At 37.7% G+C, this 13,299-nt stretch overlaps 1 protein-coding gene across 1 annotated transcript in view; it reads left to right on the top strand.

Annotated features, from left to right (window-relative positions):
• The window catches only part of CLYBL (citramalyl-CoA lyase), an 87,251-nt gene that overhangs the window by 56,118 nt on the left and 17,834 nt on the right, over nt 1-13,299 (top strand). Inside the window, 4 exon segments of the mRNA XM_039730436.1 lie at nt 2,378-2,566; nt 6,105-6,206; nt 7,965-8,058; nt 9,478-9,645. Of these exon segments, the coding sequence (XP_039586370.1) occupies nt 2,378-2,566; nt 6,105-6,206; nt 7,965-8,058; nt 9,478-9,645 (553 nt within the window).

The following is a 13,299-nucleotide window of genomic DNA, read 5'->3' as shown; positions in this document are numbered from 1 at the left end:
CTATAGTGACTAGAAGTATTATATCATGGAAAGGAAACATTTCCATTCCTGGGGTATCTAGGCAGACAGATCTAATACATAGCAGTTCTAAGAAAACGCATCAATTCTCAACCCAACAGATGGCATGGGTGTGTTAACTAACATAGCAACATATTTTCTATTAAAATATGGGAAAAAACATCAACCCCCTCCCCATGTTTGTTGGTTGGTATAAATTCAATGAAGTTGTTGGTTATTTTTGGGATACGTACCAGAGGGCTGCACATTTAGTTTATGTAAATTGATAACAGCAACAGCCTGTTAATAAGTGTTTTGTATGGAAATATACCTAGAAAGACACGATCTGTCTTTTTTGGGAAGGGAGTTTGCAGACTGAGGAGAAAAATAGATATGAGATGGTCTAGTGCTCATTGTTATATTCTGAAAAAAAAATCATAACAAATTAGGCTGCAGGTTTGCTGGAGATGTGCCTTCAGCTGCAATTGAGTGCTGCCTTAGAGGATACTTTGGGAAGATCTGTCTATTGCAAATCGCATCGGTGTGTGCTGAAACGGTGATAATCTGACTTTAATTAAAAGCATAAATTGGTTTGGAGTGTGATTTTAAGCTACCCTTCTGCATCATGTCCAGAAACTTTCAGCCCAGCCCTATAAACCTGTTACCCCGACTCAGAGAGGGAAATCATAGGGGATTTGTATTTCCCAGTATTGGCATCATATGGTTGGGTTTACCTAATTTGGAAGAGACATTTCAGACAGCCACGGGCCGGAGCTGTCTTCCAGCTGGACGTGTTTGTACTAAACTGTGTGCATCTTTATGTGGCTTTCCTAATGGCTCCAGACAGAGTCCATTCACAGCAGTTCGAGTGTTTTGGGTTGCATTTTGCAGAGATTCCCTCTGAACGTGACCCTTGATCGCAGCCCAGGGATACATACCTGGGCGCCTTGTTCCCGTCTGTCCGATTAGCGGGCATATGCTCCCAGCCTTCGGAGGAGCACGGCTAGTAGCCCCAAGCTGAAGGCTGTTCGCTTCAGATTTCATTAACTTTCTGCTTCATTATTCCTTCCCTTTAACCAGTTAGAGCCACCAATTGCTTTTCTCTAAACTTACCCTAATTATCAGGGGTCCTACCCCTGTAAATCTGCAGTACGGTGCAGAGCTGTCTTAAAGTGGCCTGGGAGACCCTGTTCTCATCGGTCCTGACAACTGTAAGCTACTGTTCCCTCACACTGTTTAACTCAGACCACATTGGGAAACCACCTCTGCCCCTCTTGCCGGCAGAGGTTTGCATCCGTCTGGTTTAAATCTACTGTCATGTGCTCTCTTGCTGATTTGTATTAGCCTGGATATTAACTTTGATGATTTCTTTTTGTTGTTTTTTTTCCCCCTTGAGTTTGCCTTTTTTTCTTGAAAAGCATCTCTATTCAGCGACTGCATATTGTTAAAGTCATTCCTGAGCCTCCTTGAGTCAGGAGCTTTAAAGTTTTATTAGTCCCATAAAAATTCTTCACAAATGAAATGATAAGTGTGCATTTTGACAATGCAAATTTGTTAGGGGCTGTTGGTGAGTGGAAGGAATTTGGGGTTGCAACTTCAGTTGGCAGGAAGCAAGGAGCCCAGCACCTTCCTTCAACCCCTACCCCCTTCTCCAGGCCAAGAAATGCATTACATTTCAGAAAAGCATGCCAGTAGTCTTCATGCAAATCAACCATTAAACAGATTTGTAAATTTACATTCACAAAAATAGCAAGCGACCCAGGGAAACGTGTGTCTTTGGAGATTTTATTTTGTGCCAACAGAATGCCCTTTCATGTGGCCTAAGTAAAACCTTGGAGTTATTTCAGTGTTGTTTTTATATGCAAGTTGTGAATTCTATTACTGTCTTTAATGTACTTTGAATACATGGAGTAAAGGAAAACCAAAGAGGTATGTACATCTGTACTTCTTGACATTCAGGCAAAATTACAGAGCTAAATTACAAAAATTAATTTTTTATGCAAATTTAAGTCTGTGCCATTTTTGAGAGAGCAGACAGTTAGTGCCACACATTATGTTAGCATAAAGATTTATGTTTGTTGCACATGTTCAGTACTAGCAGACACAAAAGTCTTGTTTTCTGCAAGTGGTAGAAACCCCATGAATTGCATTTACCAGTTATAAAGAAACAGTAAAGAGGAAGGTAAAACTGTGAGGTTCTGGTGATGACTGCTTCAATAAAGTCCTAGAGTGACAGACATTTTGGGGAAACCATTATACTGGCTGTCTAGCTTTTCCCCCATGTAATTTCAACAAGTTTTCTTCTCAGTGTGTTTTTCTGACAATAGAAAATATGCTTTCTTTTTCTTTTCTTGTGCATCTGAACTTGTATATACTGTAGAGAGAAGCAAGACTGAACATCGTGAAAACCCTTGAAGAGTTTGACTTAGGCCAAGGTGAAAAGTGTGTCAGGATAAACTCTGTGTCCAGCGGCCTTGCAGAAGAAGATCTAGAGGTGCTTTTGCAGTCCAAGACCCTGCCTTCAAGCATGATGCTGCCAAAGGTTGAAAATGTTGAGGAAATAAGATGGGTGAGTACCAGCAACACAGCAGCTTTTGACTGAAGCTGTTGGGCCAAGTTCACCCAGGTGCAGAGATGAATGCCTGTGAGTTAAGAGGAAGGCTGCAAATGCCATATGATGTTGTTGCTCGGCTGAGGTAATTGGGCAGTGCATCCACTTAAATGTGTCTGTGATGTGCTGTATAAAAAGCATATATGGAACACGTTTATAAAGAAAACCAGGTGTATTTCTCCCACTGCTGACAAAGAACCAATATTGCTGTCAGAATATATTATAAAAAGTAGAAGGGTAAGTGCCTGACTCTTCTCAGACTACCCTAACAAGCAAAATTATTGTCTGTCCAAGAGCCTTAGTTATGTGCATTGGAAGCAGGAGATAGGAAAGCATGTTAGCAACATATGAAAAAATGGGTTGGGGGGAAGGTCACTCCTTGGGGCAACTGGAGGAACAAACAGGAAGCTTTTAACTAGTGTTTTTAATTAGCACAGATATTATTTCCTGAACAGTTCTCTACTTCTTCCTTTTTAATTGCTGACAGGTGTGTTTGTGTTTCACAACTGACTTTTCAGCCAATAAAAACCTGAAATGTAAATGGTTGGCATGTCAAATTACTTAAGAAAACTTTGAAATAGACCTAATTATGCTATAATTGTTTTAATTGTCAAAAAAAAGGGATGCTTGTTTGGATATACCATTATTGCTGTAACACACCAGTAAAGGAATAATACTTAGTTATTCACTTTATATTTTTTGCAAACCGCTAGCTGAGCAAGTAGCACGCGTGCAAGCTGTGATGAAAGGCAGGCAGGCGCGTTAGGATCTATTTTAATCTCAGCACCTAACCTTGACCAAGCCATGGAGATGGGCCTGAGCGCACAGCGGAGCACGGCCCCGTACGCCGGCTGTGGGACAGGCCCCGTCCGTCCCGTGCCGCTGCCCCTTCAGCCTCCACTGCTCACCACGGAAGGTTCGCCATCCCCTTCCACCAGCGGGTAATTAAATTAACCAGAGTGCACCTCTCAGGGTTTACAGCCGTGTAAGTGTTAGACAGAACCTGTCAGTGATGAATATTCATGATACCAAAATGGCAGAGCCCTTGCTGCCACCAAGTAGTTTTTGCAGGGAGATGGGATGCCAGGGCTCTTTGTCCCCTCATCCTCTTCCACCTTCCCTCTCGCTAACTTTTATTTCCATCATGGAAAACAAGCCAACCCCAGAAGCTTCTGCCTCATGGTCCCTCTTTTGCTTCACTCTCCCTTTGCCCAACCTTTACACACAAAGAACATACTCTGCCTAACACCACTGCCTTCTTTTCCCAATCCTCAAAAAATTCACTCCAGCATGATTTTTCAGCCTCCCAGAAGCTGTTTCTTTCCCCCCACGCACACCCGCTCCCCCCCTTCATTTTTATTTATGTGCAGCAGAAAACCTGGAGGCTGATGCACAACTAAAAGATGGGCTTACTTGTTTTCTTTTGTGTGAGAATCTCTTGCTTTCCTTTTGTCCCTAGTGTGGGTACTTGTTTGACTGGCATGGCTTATTGGACTATAACAAGCGTAACTCTCCCTCCTTTGTGGCGGGACAATTCTCCCACAAATCCCGACCAGTGTGCATTCTTCCCGACACACTATTGGGTGTGCACTGGAATTGAAAGAATTGCTGAGGCCTTGCTACTTCATCCCCTCCCCAAGCTTTGTGGGGTTTTTTTTCCTCCGCCTTCTTCTTTTTTTTTTTTCCTTTCTCCCTGAAATGAACACTTTACCGGGCCGGAAACATTTAATCGTCTCCTTTTGAAAAAAAAAAAAAAATTAATTGAAACTTCTCCTCTCGTTACCTTTTGTATTGGTGCTTATTGCAAATCTTTTACAAGGGAGAGGAAGGGAGGCAACATTTAATTAAATGTGCTCTTTTTTTTTTTTCTTTACCTTCAAAACAAAAGATAGCAAAAATTCCAGGAGTGTGACTTTAAAATATTTTAAAATAAAACAAGAACTCTGCTCATTAACTTGTACCTAAAATATGCACATAGTAGCACTTTTTCCTTTTTTTCCCTCTTAAAAAAATTAAAACCAGGTAAGAGTCTTAAGAAGATATACTGATACCATTATATTACCTCATTTTTTGCATTTGCCTGGGTGAACTTTACTGTTTTCTGTAGTAACCTGCCATACTGTACAGAGTGAATTGAATTGATTTTTTTTTTCTCCTTGCACATTTTTGAGTGGAATTCTCTTCACTAAAGAAAAGTTATCAAGAGGGCCATGGTGATGATGCAGAGCAGAGATGGGAGAGTGGAATTCTTCATCAGAGAAAGCTGTGATTTATTTTGGCCTAATTGTAAAGTTACTGCAAATTGCTGGAAACCTTTTTTTTTTTCAAGATCTGGGTGATTAGATTTTCCTTCTTTTGGGGAGGGGTGGTGGGGGGAAGCTAAAAGGGGAAATAACACCTCTAATCCAGCTTCTGGTAAATAGGCTGCCAGCTTTTAAAATGAGTTTCCTTTCTATTAGTCAGAATATTATGCTAAGCCTTAAGCATTAGTTTTTTATGTTGCCATAGCAGCCTTATTCCTGCAGGGTTGTGACCTGCGATGATTACAGTACAAAGCTTATAGGGTCTTGAAACCCCCTTTGAAGATGAAAAGTCTTTGATGGTTTATATTTATGCAAATCTCTTAGATATGATTTACCCAACTGAGACTGAATGGAGAGATGATTAAAATTCCCTTTCCTTTGATATCCATTAATAGTTGAATATTCCTTAAATTTAAAATATATGCATATGTGATTTTTGTCTTTATTTACTAACATTTTTGCAGTACCTGCAATATGTTTATCTTAACGCAAATTACTCGATCTGGACAGACATAATACATTTACAATATAAGGCTGAAGGTTCCCCCCCTCTTTTTTTTTTTTTTTTTTTTTTTCCTTTTGAAAGGGGAAAAATCTGTGCAAGAGCTTTTGTATGTTTCCAGATGATAGATTTTGGAATTTGGGCTACCCCACTGGCAGCTCAGAGCTAGCTGTGAACTGGTCTCATGGAAAAAATTGGCAAGCTTTGGTCTTCAAAGAATTAAACTTCCTTTTTAAGGCCTTCCTAGGTAAGCTAAAAAATTATGAAGAAAAGCCTATTGAACAAAAGGGTAACGGTGCCGTAATGAATAATACGGATGCCACTTAGAAGGCTGGGGAGCGCTTCCAGTGATGGCAGTGCTGGACCTGAAACAAAACAGGACCTCAGGTACAGCAGCACTTCATTGTTTTCCAGAGCCCATGGATTTGCATTTCACTAAGCCAGGGTGAGAGGTGCTGAGCTTGGATTTTTTTTTTTTTTCTTGCAAACCAGCCTCCAAATTTAGAAATGTATGGGAATGCTGCAGTTTCAGATCACAGGCCTTGTCAATAGCTGTTGTAATTTTTTTTTAGTTATCAGGTTTTGGGGTGTGGAGGGGTGTTTGTTACAGTCAGGTGGATATTTGCCATGTTGTGTATACATGTAGACTGTTCTTTTTTTCCCTCTGATAGCTCATTCTGTCTAGTTTTAGTTTTCAGACAAATTCTTACATCACCTAAAAGGCCGAACACTTGTAGAACCAATGAATTTTATCCCCTTTGTGGAAACTGCAATGGGCTTGCTCAATTTTAAGGTAAGAAAGTCTTGAAGTGTCCATATTTTGCCATCTCAGCAAACTAGTATAAGCAAAATACGCCTCAGTCTCTCCCTGATTTCATCAAGGAAAAGAGGTTAAATATTACAAAACTTATTGTTCAATCCCCAAAAACATTTGCACATTGAACTCTGATGTTTGTATTATAAAGGCCTTCATAAATTCAAAGTATTCCAGCGACAGAACAGTTCCAGACAGTCCACACCAAATATCAAAACCTCTCTTCATTCCTGTTACTGTTTTGAACACACTTGGAGTGGAAAAAGGCCTCTCCAAAGATTTGGAATACTCAGTGTTGCAGGCTATTTAGTAGCTGTCAGATACAACTTTTGTGTAACACTTAGTTTGAAATAAGAGTTAATCATCATGTCACTATTGCTAAACTTGCTTCTTTATAATGGTTTCTACTAACAACATTACAACCAAATTCCATGTTATCGTTTCTTTGTCTGTATGATGGAGTGTTTAACGTTAAGATTAGAAACAGAATTAACTTTGAAAATACCTGAAGAACATGCTCATTTTTTAGGATAATTTTAGATCAAATCTAATGTATTAATTTCATTTTAATATAAATCATTCCCCAACCCTTCCTATCGAGTCCAGATTTTTCAGAATGGCAAGGCAACATGGTAATGAAACAGAAGAGCTCGTGCATGCACAAGGAACTCTGCATTCCCCTCCCAAGCTCTAAGGGAAAAGTTTCAGACCAGCTGAGGACACACAGATCAGAGGTACCTCCAGAAGTACCTCACAGGCAGCCTGATCGTTTGATACAGCCATTTATCTTACAGCACACACTGACCTATCTGCGAGCACGATAAAGCCATAACCAAATGGACACGCTCCTGTCCGGTGTGCAAACACAGAATTAGATCATATATTAAACCATTGAGCTTTTTCTTCACCTACAGTATTTTATAGTGGAGGTTTAATGTTGTAGTTGCTGATGCTGGCAGGAGAGTTCCCTTTTAAAGCACACTCTGTTACAGAATAATTCTGTGTCCCACCAGCTGCCATAGAAGAACACCCGATAGTAGAGCTGGTAATTACATGTCTCTCCCCATGTACCTTAGCCTTAAAAGATACCAATATTATCCAAACAGCAATATAAAATAGCAATACTACTCTCCTCATGAAAAAAGCTAGAGCAGAAAAATTGCTTTACTTTTATTTTAATGCTTTTCTGCAGCATTTGTTGCATTTTTAACTTCCTTAGCTTATTTTTAGTTATATGTAGCCAGAGACTTTAAATTGGTAATCCTTCTATCTTGTAAGGAACTTAAAATAATTGTAAACCATTAATATTATTTATTTCATAAAAGAGTTTCTGATCTTTGTTTCTCATGCAGATATACTGCTTGTTTAACTAATCAAATTTAATACTTTTTGCTTGTTGTTAAGCAATATTTGCCAAATGTTTTGTTTCATATTGCTACATAAATGTCTGAAGTAATGGTCACAGTAACACCTGGGGCATAATGTAAACCAGAAGGTGGGGAACCTGTTATTGATGTCCAGTATTTGCTGTCTGGGTGCTTAGGGAAAGCAAAATACTTTTTTCTTTTGCTGAGTCATTTTAAAGCACTGTGCATTGTCAAGAACCTACAGTGGCTTTGCTTAATAGGAGCAATATTCTCAGAAGGATTTTGGTAACACTGGGTTGCTGTAACAGCCTCTGTAGTCTCTCTGCATCCTGCATTTCTGTAGACATTAATACTCTGTTCTCATTTGAAGGCTGTCTGTGAAGAAGCACTGAGAAGAGGATCCCAGGTTGGCTTCCATTTGGATGCAGTTGTCTTTGGAGGAGAGGATTTCCGTGCCAGCATAGGTTGTTACTTGTCTCTTTATTATAAATGTTTATGTATGGCATTTGCTTTGGAGAAGCCTGTGAAATTTCTGACAGCAATAATTAAAGTAATGACACTTGAGCCTGCATTTTACGTTTTTGTTTTACTCCGTAATTTCTTTTCAGTGCAGAATGTACCACTGGCAATTTAAAACATGGTTCTTGTGTTACAGGGCACTGAGACTTTCTTGTGCATTTTGCCAGTCAGTACCAAAAGTTAATGAAAAAAAACAAAAAAACAAAACAAAACAAAACAAAAAAAACCCCCCAAAAAATAAAAAAAAACACAGACAAAAAAACCCCCACCCTGTTGAGTCACTGAAATAATTTTAAAATATCGTATGCATAAGCAACGTTCACATGCTTTTTAGAACTACATTTGAAAGTCCTAAAATTCTGGTGTCCGCTTCACCACTTCTTTACATACAACTGTCACTCAGGCTTTTGACATCAAGCACAAATACTCTCCTGCTACATTTTGCTTTTCTAAATTTATTTTAAAGATGTCACATGTCAATACAGCCACATATTCACATGAAAGCACTATTAGTCTTCCTAAAAAATAAAAAGTGCTTCTCTATTTCTTTTATAAGAGGGCACTTAGCTTCTGATTTAATTTAAAGATAAAAGCACAGAGCTATGAACTTCTACATTAAAAATAAGTATGTTAATGTAAAAATCAGCATTGCTTCACTAAAATATTCTGTACAAACTGAAAATCTCTACCTAAATAGTAACCTTATGTTTATTATTGTTATTATTTTTCCCACTAGCCTTAACATGAGTATATTGCTTAGCTGGTAGCCTGTGAGCACATGAAGTCTCATGAATACTTTTGCTTCTTCTCAGAAGTCATCTACCATCAATTTTTCATTCAAATACTAAAGCTTAAATATTCAGCTTAGGACATCAGTTGTGACAAGAATCAGAACCAAGGAAAGTGCAATTCTATTCTCAGTGTGAATTTTTTAACCATTTAGTTGGACCCAGTATATCAATTTGTGTAAAGCTTCTCTTGCTGTAATGCTTCTCACTGTACATGCAGTAAATAGTAAAATCAAATAATTACTTTCATTTTAGCCAAGTCAGCAGTCCTTACCAGACAAAGCTTCCACTGACTTCAGGCTTTCAACTTCTGATTTAAACTAAATCAAAATCTGAATTTATAAGCCAGTGTTTAGAGGGACATTATTTTTTATTTTTGCTAAAGTGTCTTTCCTTTTCTCCTCAGAGAAGAGTATCATTTTGACTCTACAGTATAGCCTTACATTCCTCTTCTATTTTTTAAATCAGTTAAATATAGTCTCAAAGTTTTCCCTTTTCTTTAACATAAGAAATATTTAAAACAGAAAGGTTTAAAACACTCTTGTCAGCTTTTCTTTGTTCTCATTATTTTCTTAGGTGCAACAAGCAGTAAGGAAACTCATGATATTCTGTACGCCAGGCAAAAAATCATAGTCACAGCAAAGGCATTTGGCCTTCAAGCAATAGACCTTGTTTACATTGATTTCCATGATGAAGATGGGCTCCGCAGGCAGTCGAGGGAAGGCGCCTCAATGGGATTCACTGGTACGACTTTCTGCCGATGTCTCAAAAGAACGCGGACCTTGTTCATTTTAAATAGGTCACTATGTTTACTGTCACTTAGACAAATAACTTGATTTTTGTTTCAGGGCACTTATTGAAAAACTCATTGATATCAAGCTCTTCTATGTTTATTACCATCTTAAAAATTGTGGCTGGAAATTTTGCCTGAAACAGACTGCTTTTCGAAACCGTATGCCATGAAGCGTGTGACCGGTTTTGAAGAGAAGTTGGGGTAGAGGCTGTGCAGTGATTCCTCCCTTCCCAGAGCACAGGAAAGGCAATGCTGTACTCTGCAATGGCTCCTCCACAACTGGAGCCTGTTCTCTTTGTTTGAACAACAGCAGCAGTTAAAAAATACTTTTTAGGTGAAAAAATTGAGAAGTAAATCTCATATGGTAGCTGCTAGGGGAAAGTTATTTTCTTATTGTTTTCTTTGGTTTGTTTGTCATCTTCTGGCTTTCCCCGTGGTAAGTGCTGGTGACACCTATGGGTATTGGCAGACAACAAGAGCAGCAGGGTCCTTGCCCCACAGTTCTGTAATGCAGCCTGTTACCCTGTGATTGGTGTAGCAGGTCACTCGAACACATCGCTGGGACAGTGCAGCCAGCAAAGACTGGGAGTTGCAATAGAAAGCAGCCATTTGACACATACAGGAGAGAATTCTAACACAGGACAAACACCACCTTATTTTTCTCTGACCACCATCCAGGACACATGTATGAGAATAGTGCATCCCTTAGGTTCCTGTTACCAAAAGCATGGGTCCTAGCAATGCCACCTAGCAAACTCTGGTTTTACAGTTAGCTGTATATGATATCTTAAAGCACCAACCAAAAAAATAAGGGCCATTTTAAGTGACCTTGGCATGCCAGCGAAAGAATAGCAATCAATGCTTTTCGGCATGAATTCTGCTTTACTGTCTATTGAGCTTTGACATTTGCAAACCCAGGTCTTGTTTTGGAGGTGAAATGGTTAGCTCCTCACAGCTACATTATCCACGGCCGTGTGGACTTCCACCCTTCCCTCGGCTGCCTTTGAAGTTGGGAAAATAATAGAGCTGCTGAATGGTAGCACCTGCTGACGGCTACCTAGTCTCAACCAATATTTCCTAGCTTTAGGAAAGGCTTCATTTTTGAAAAAACATAAACATCTGAACCTCCTGTTGACAGAAGATGGAGTTGCAGGTGCCTAGACCCTTTGAGAGCACTCTTTTTGAACGCTTAAAGTGCATTTAAATGCTTAACTGAGGCTGTCAATTTAGGAAATTTAGAAATGTTCAGCATAACCAATGCTGATGGTGATTTGGACTCCACTGACTTTATGGTGGAGGTTGTCTGACCTTAGAACAGGGTCCAGACAGAAGACAAATAAAAAGGTCACAGAGCAATTTAGGGTGCAAAATTACTTTCTGTCTTGGCTGTACATGTGTCATACTTGCATTTCCATACGAGAAGTAAGGGTCCATGAAAAGAACAGATTTTATTAAGGTGCTCTCACAGCACCTGCCCTTTGCCTCCTGCCTTCCTGCAGCTATCATCAACACAGTTCCAAAATTTAGCAAACAACCCAGCAAACAATCAGTCCAACTGTAATTAGAGATGGGGCAATACTGACTCTACTGATTTGGTGGGGGAAAAAAAATAAAATCTGTTTGAGCGAAAACAAAATAGCATTTTTCCTTTTCCTCTGGAAAAAAAATATTTTTGGTCAATCTAAAATATTTCACTTGTTCTTTGGCTTTTTGCTCTCAGTTTATCTGATATTTTTTATAATCTTTCCTGCTTCTTTTGATTGAAATAAAATCTAAAAAACTGATAGCAAAATCATCTTTTTCCAAACCTATGCAAGTTTTTTCCAAATCTATATAAGTGAAACATTTTAACATTTTCAATTTCACATTCATCACGGAAAATTACAAATGGGCCTTAGATTAATCCATGATGTTGTATAAAGCAGAAATATGCACATTGTATTTGCCACTGACAGCCCTCTGATAATGTAAAGGTATTGAAATCTCAACCTAATAACAAATTCAAAATGTGCAATTCTTCTAATTTTTAAATATAAGATCCCTCCCTGCTACTTTTTAAATAAAGAATCAAAATCATTGAAATCAACAGAACTAAAATGAGATGAGTCTTGCAAATTGCTCTCATAGCTGGGGAACACTCACTTATTTTCATGAACAGGGCTGAACTCACCATGCTCAAAAGCAATACAAATCCTAAATATTTAGCAAAATTGTATGTCCTTAGATGTCCCCATATTAGGCCAGTAAAATTTCCCTTAATGTAATCAAATAGCTTCCCTCAACATTAAACAAGCAAAATAATATAATGAAGAATTTACCAGCTATTTAAATATTATTGCAAACCTCACGGCTTATTGCAGCCAAGTTTTCTTTTTCAATTATCTTAAAATCAGCCTGGTTTTCCTTCAGTGAGTGTATAAACATAAAATCAAATATTTTCTAATGTAATCCAGCCAAATTAATAGTACTTTCAGATTTATATTTATAAGAAATATATATATTTATATATCCATAGACATCCTTCGAGATATTTTACACTACCAATACCTGTGGACTTTAAATCAGTGTGTTGCCTATATAAATGGGCATAGGTTTTAGGAATGTTTGTGTAAAAAATTAGGTAAGTCTTGCCATAAGCTTTAACAGCTGACTTAGTCATTATAAAAATCCTGTGCTACGTGCTGTGAGAGCAGATATAAATACGAAACAGTCTAGGTGTCCTCTCCTTTTCAGTCTTTTGTAGAAGACTAAAATGACACCATCATACAGTTACCTAAAATACTTGACAAGTATTGATTTAAAACACAATATATCAAGTGGTACTGTAAAAAGGATTTCGTGGTCATAAATTTTAATGTCTTCCAATTTTGCACTCTCTCAGTAACTTGTCAATAACAACAATTCTGTTTAAAATATTTACTTTGTTCCTGCATGGCATTGTGTCTGTTATACAGTTATTTGGTTAGGTAGTCTGTGACAAAAATCAACCAACTGCTATAAATCAAAATTAGATTATATTCTCCCTAAATTGTTCAGTAGTGTTTTAATGATTGAAAACATTTTTACTACTATAGATATCTTTATCAAAAGCAAGTCTTTTTACAGAAATGTTTTACACTTTTAAAGATCATATTTACATAATTTTAATTTTCTTATAATTAGAGATTGAATTCAAATATAATTTAAAATATACTCAACATTTTTTTCCAAAAAGTTAAGCTCTGCAGGATTTTTTAAGAAATTGTGGTACACACTTCAATTTTGGAATTAATGGCTTAGCTATGGAGAATTTGTTGTATTACAATTAAGAAACATCATCAGCTTATTAATTATGAGATTTTATTAAAATTACTAAAAAACCTCTGAGTAGATTTAGGATAAAACACATTTGTTAAAAAAATTATTTGTGTCATTTCTTTCAAAAATCGTGGTTCTTGTTGGGGTTTAAATTTTTACCTATATTCAAGGTATTTTAAAAATAGTTTTGATATTGAAATTTCAAACTAATATTTGCATGCTTGTAAAAGCATAAACTAAACGTTGTTTAAGAAGAAATAAAATTGAGCTACTTATGGCATTTTAGCAAAGGAACGTAGCAACACTAA

This window comes from Passer montanus, unplaced genomic scaffold, assembly GCF_014805655.1.
Source record: "Passer montanus isolate IOZ18808 unplaced genomic scaffold, ASM1480565v1 scaffold72, whole genome shotgun sequence".
NCBI lineage: Eukaryota > Metazoa > Chordata > Aves > Passeriformes > Passeridae > Passer > Passer montanus.
Note: the sequence above shows the minus strand (reverse complement) of the source record. Positions and strands in the feature narration are given on the sequence as shown.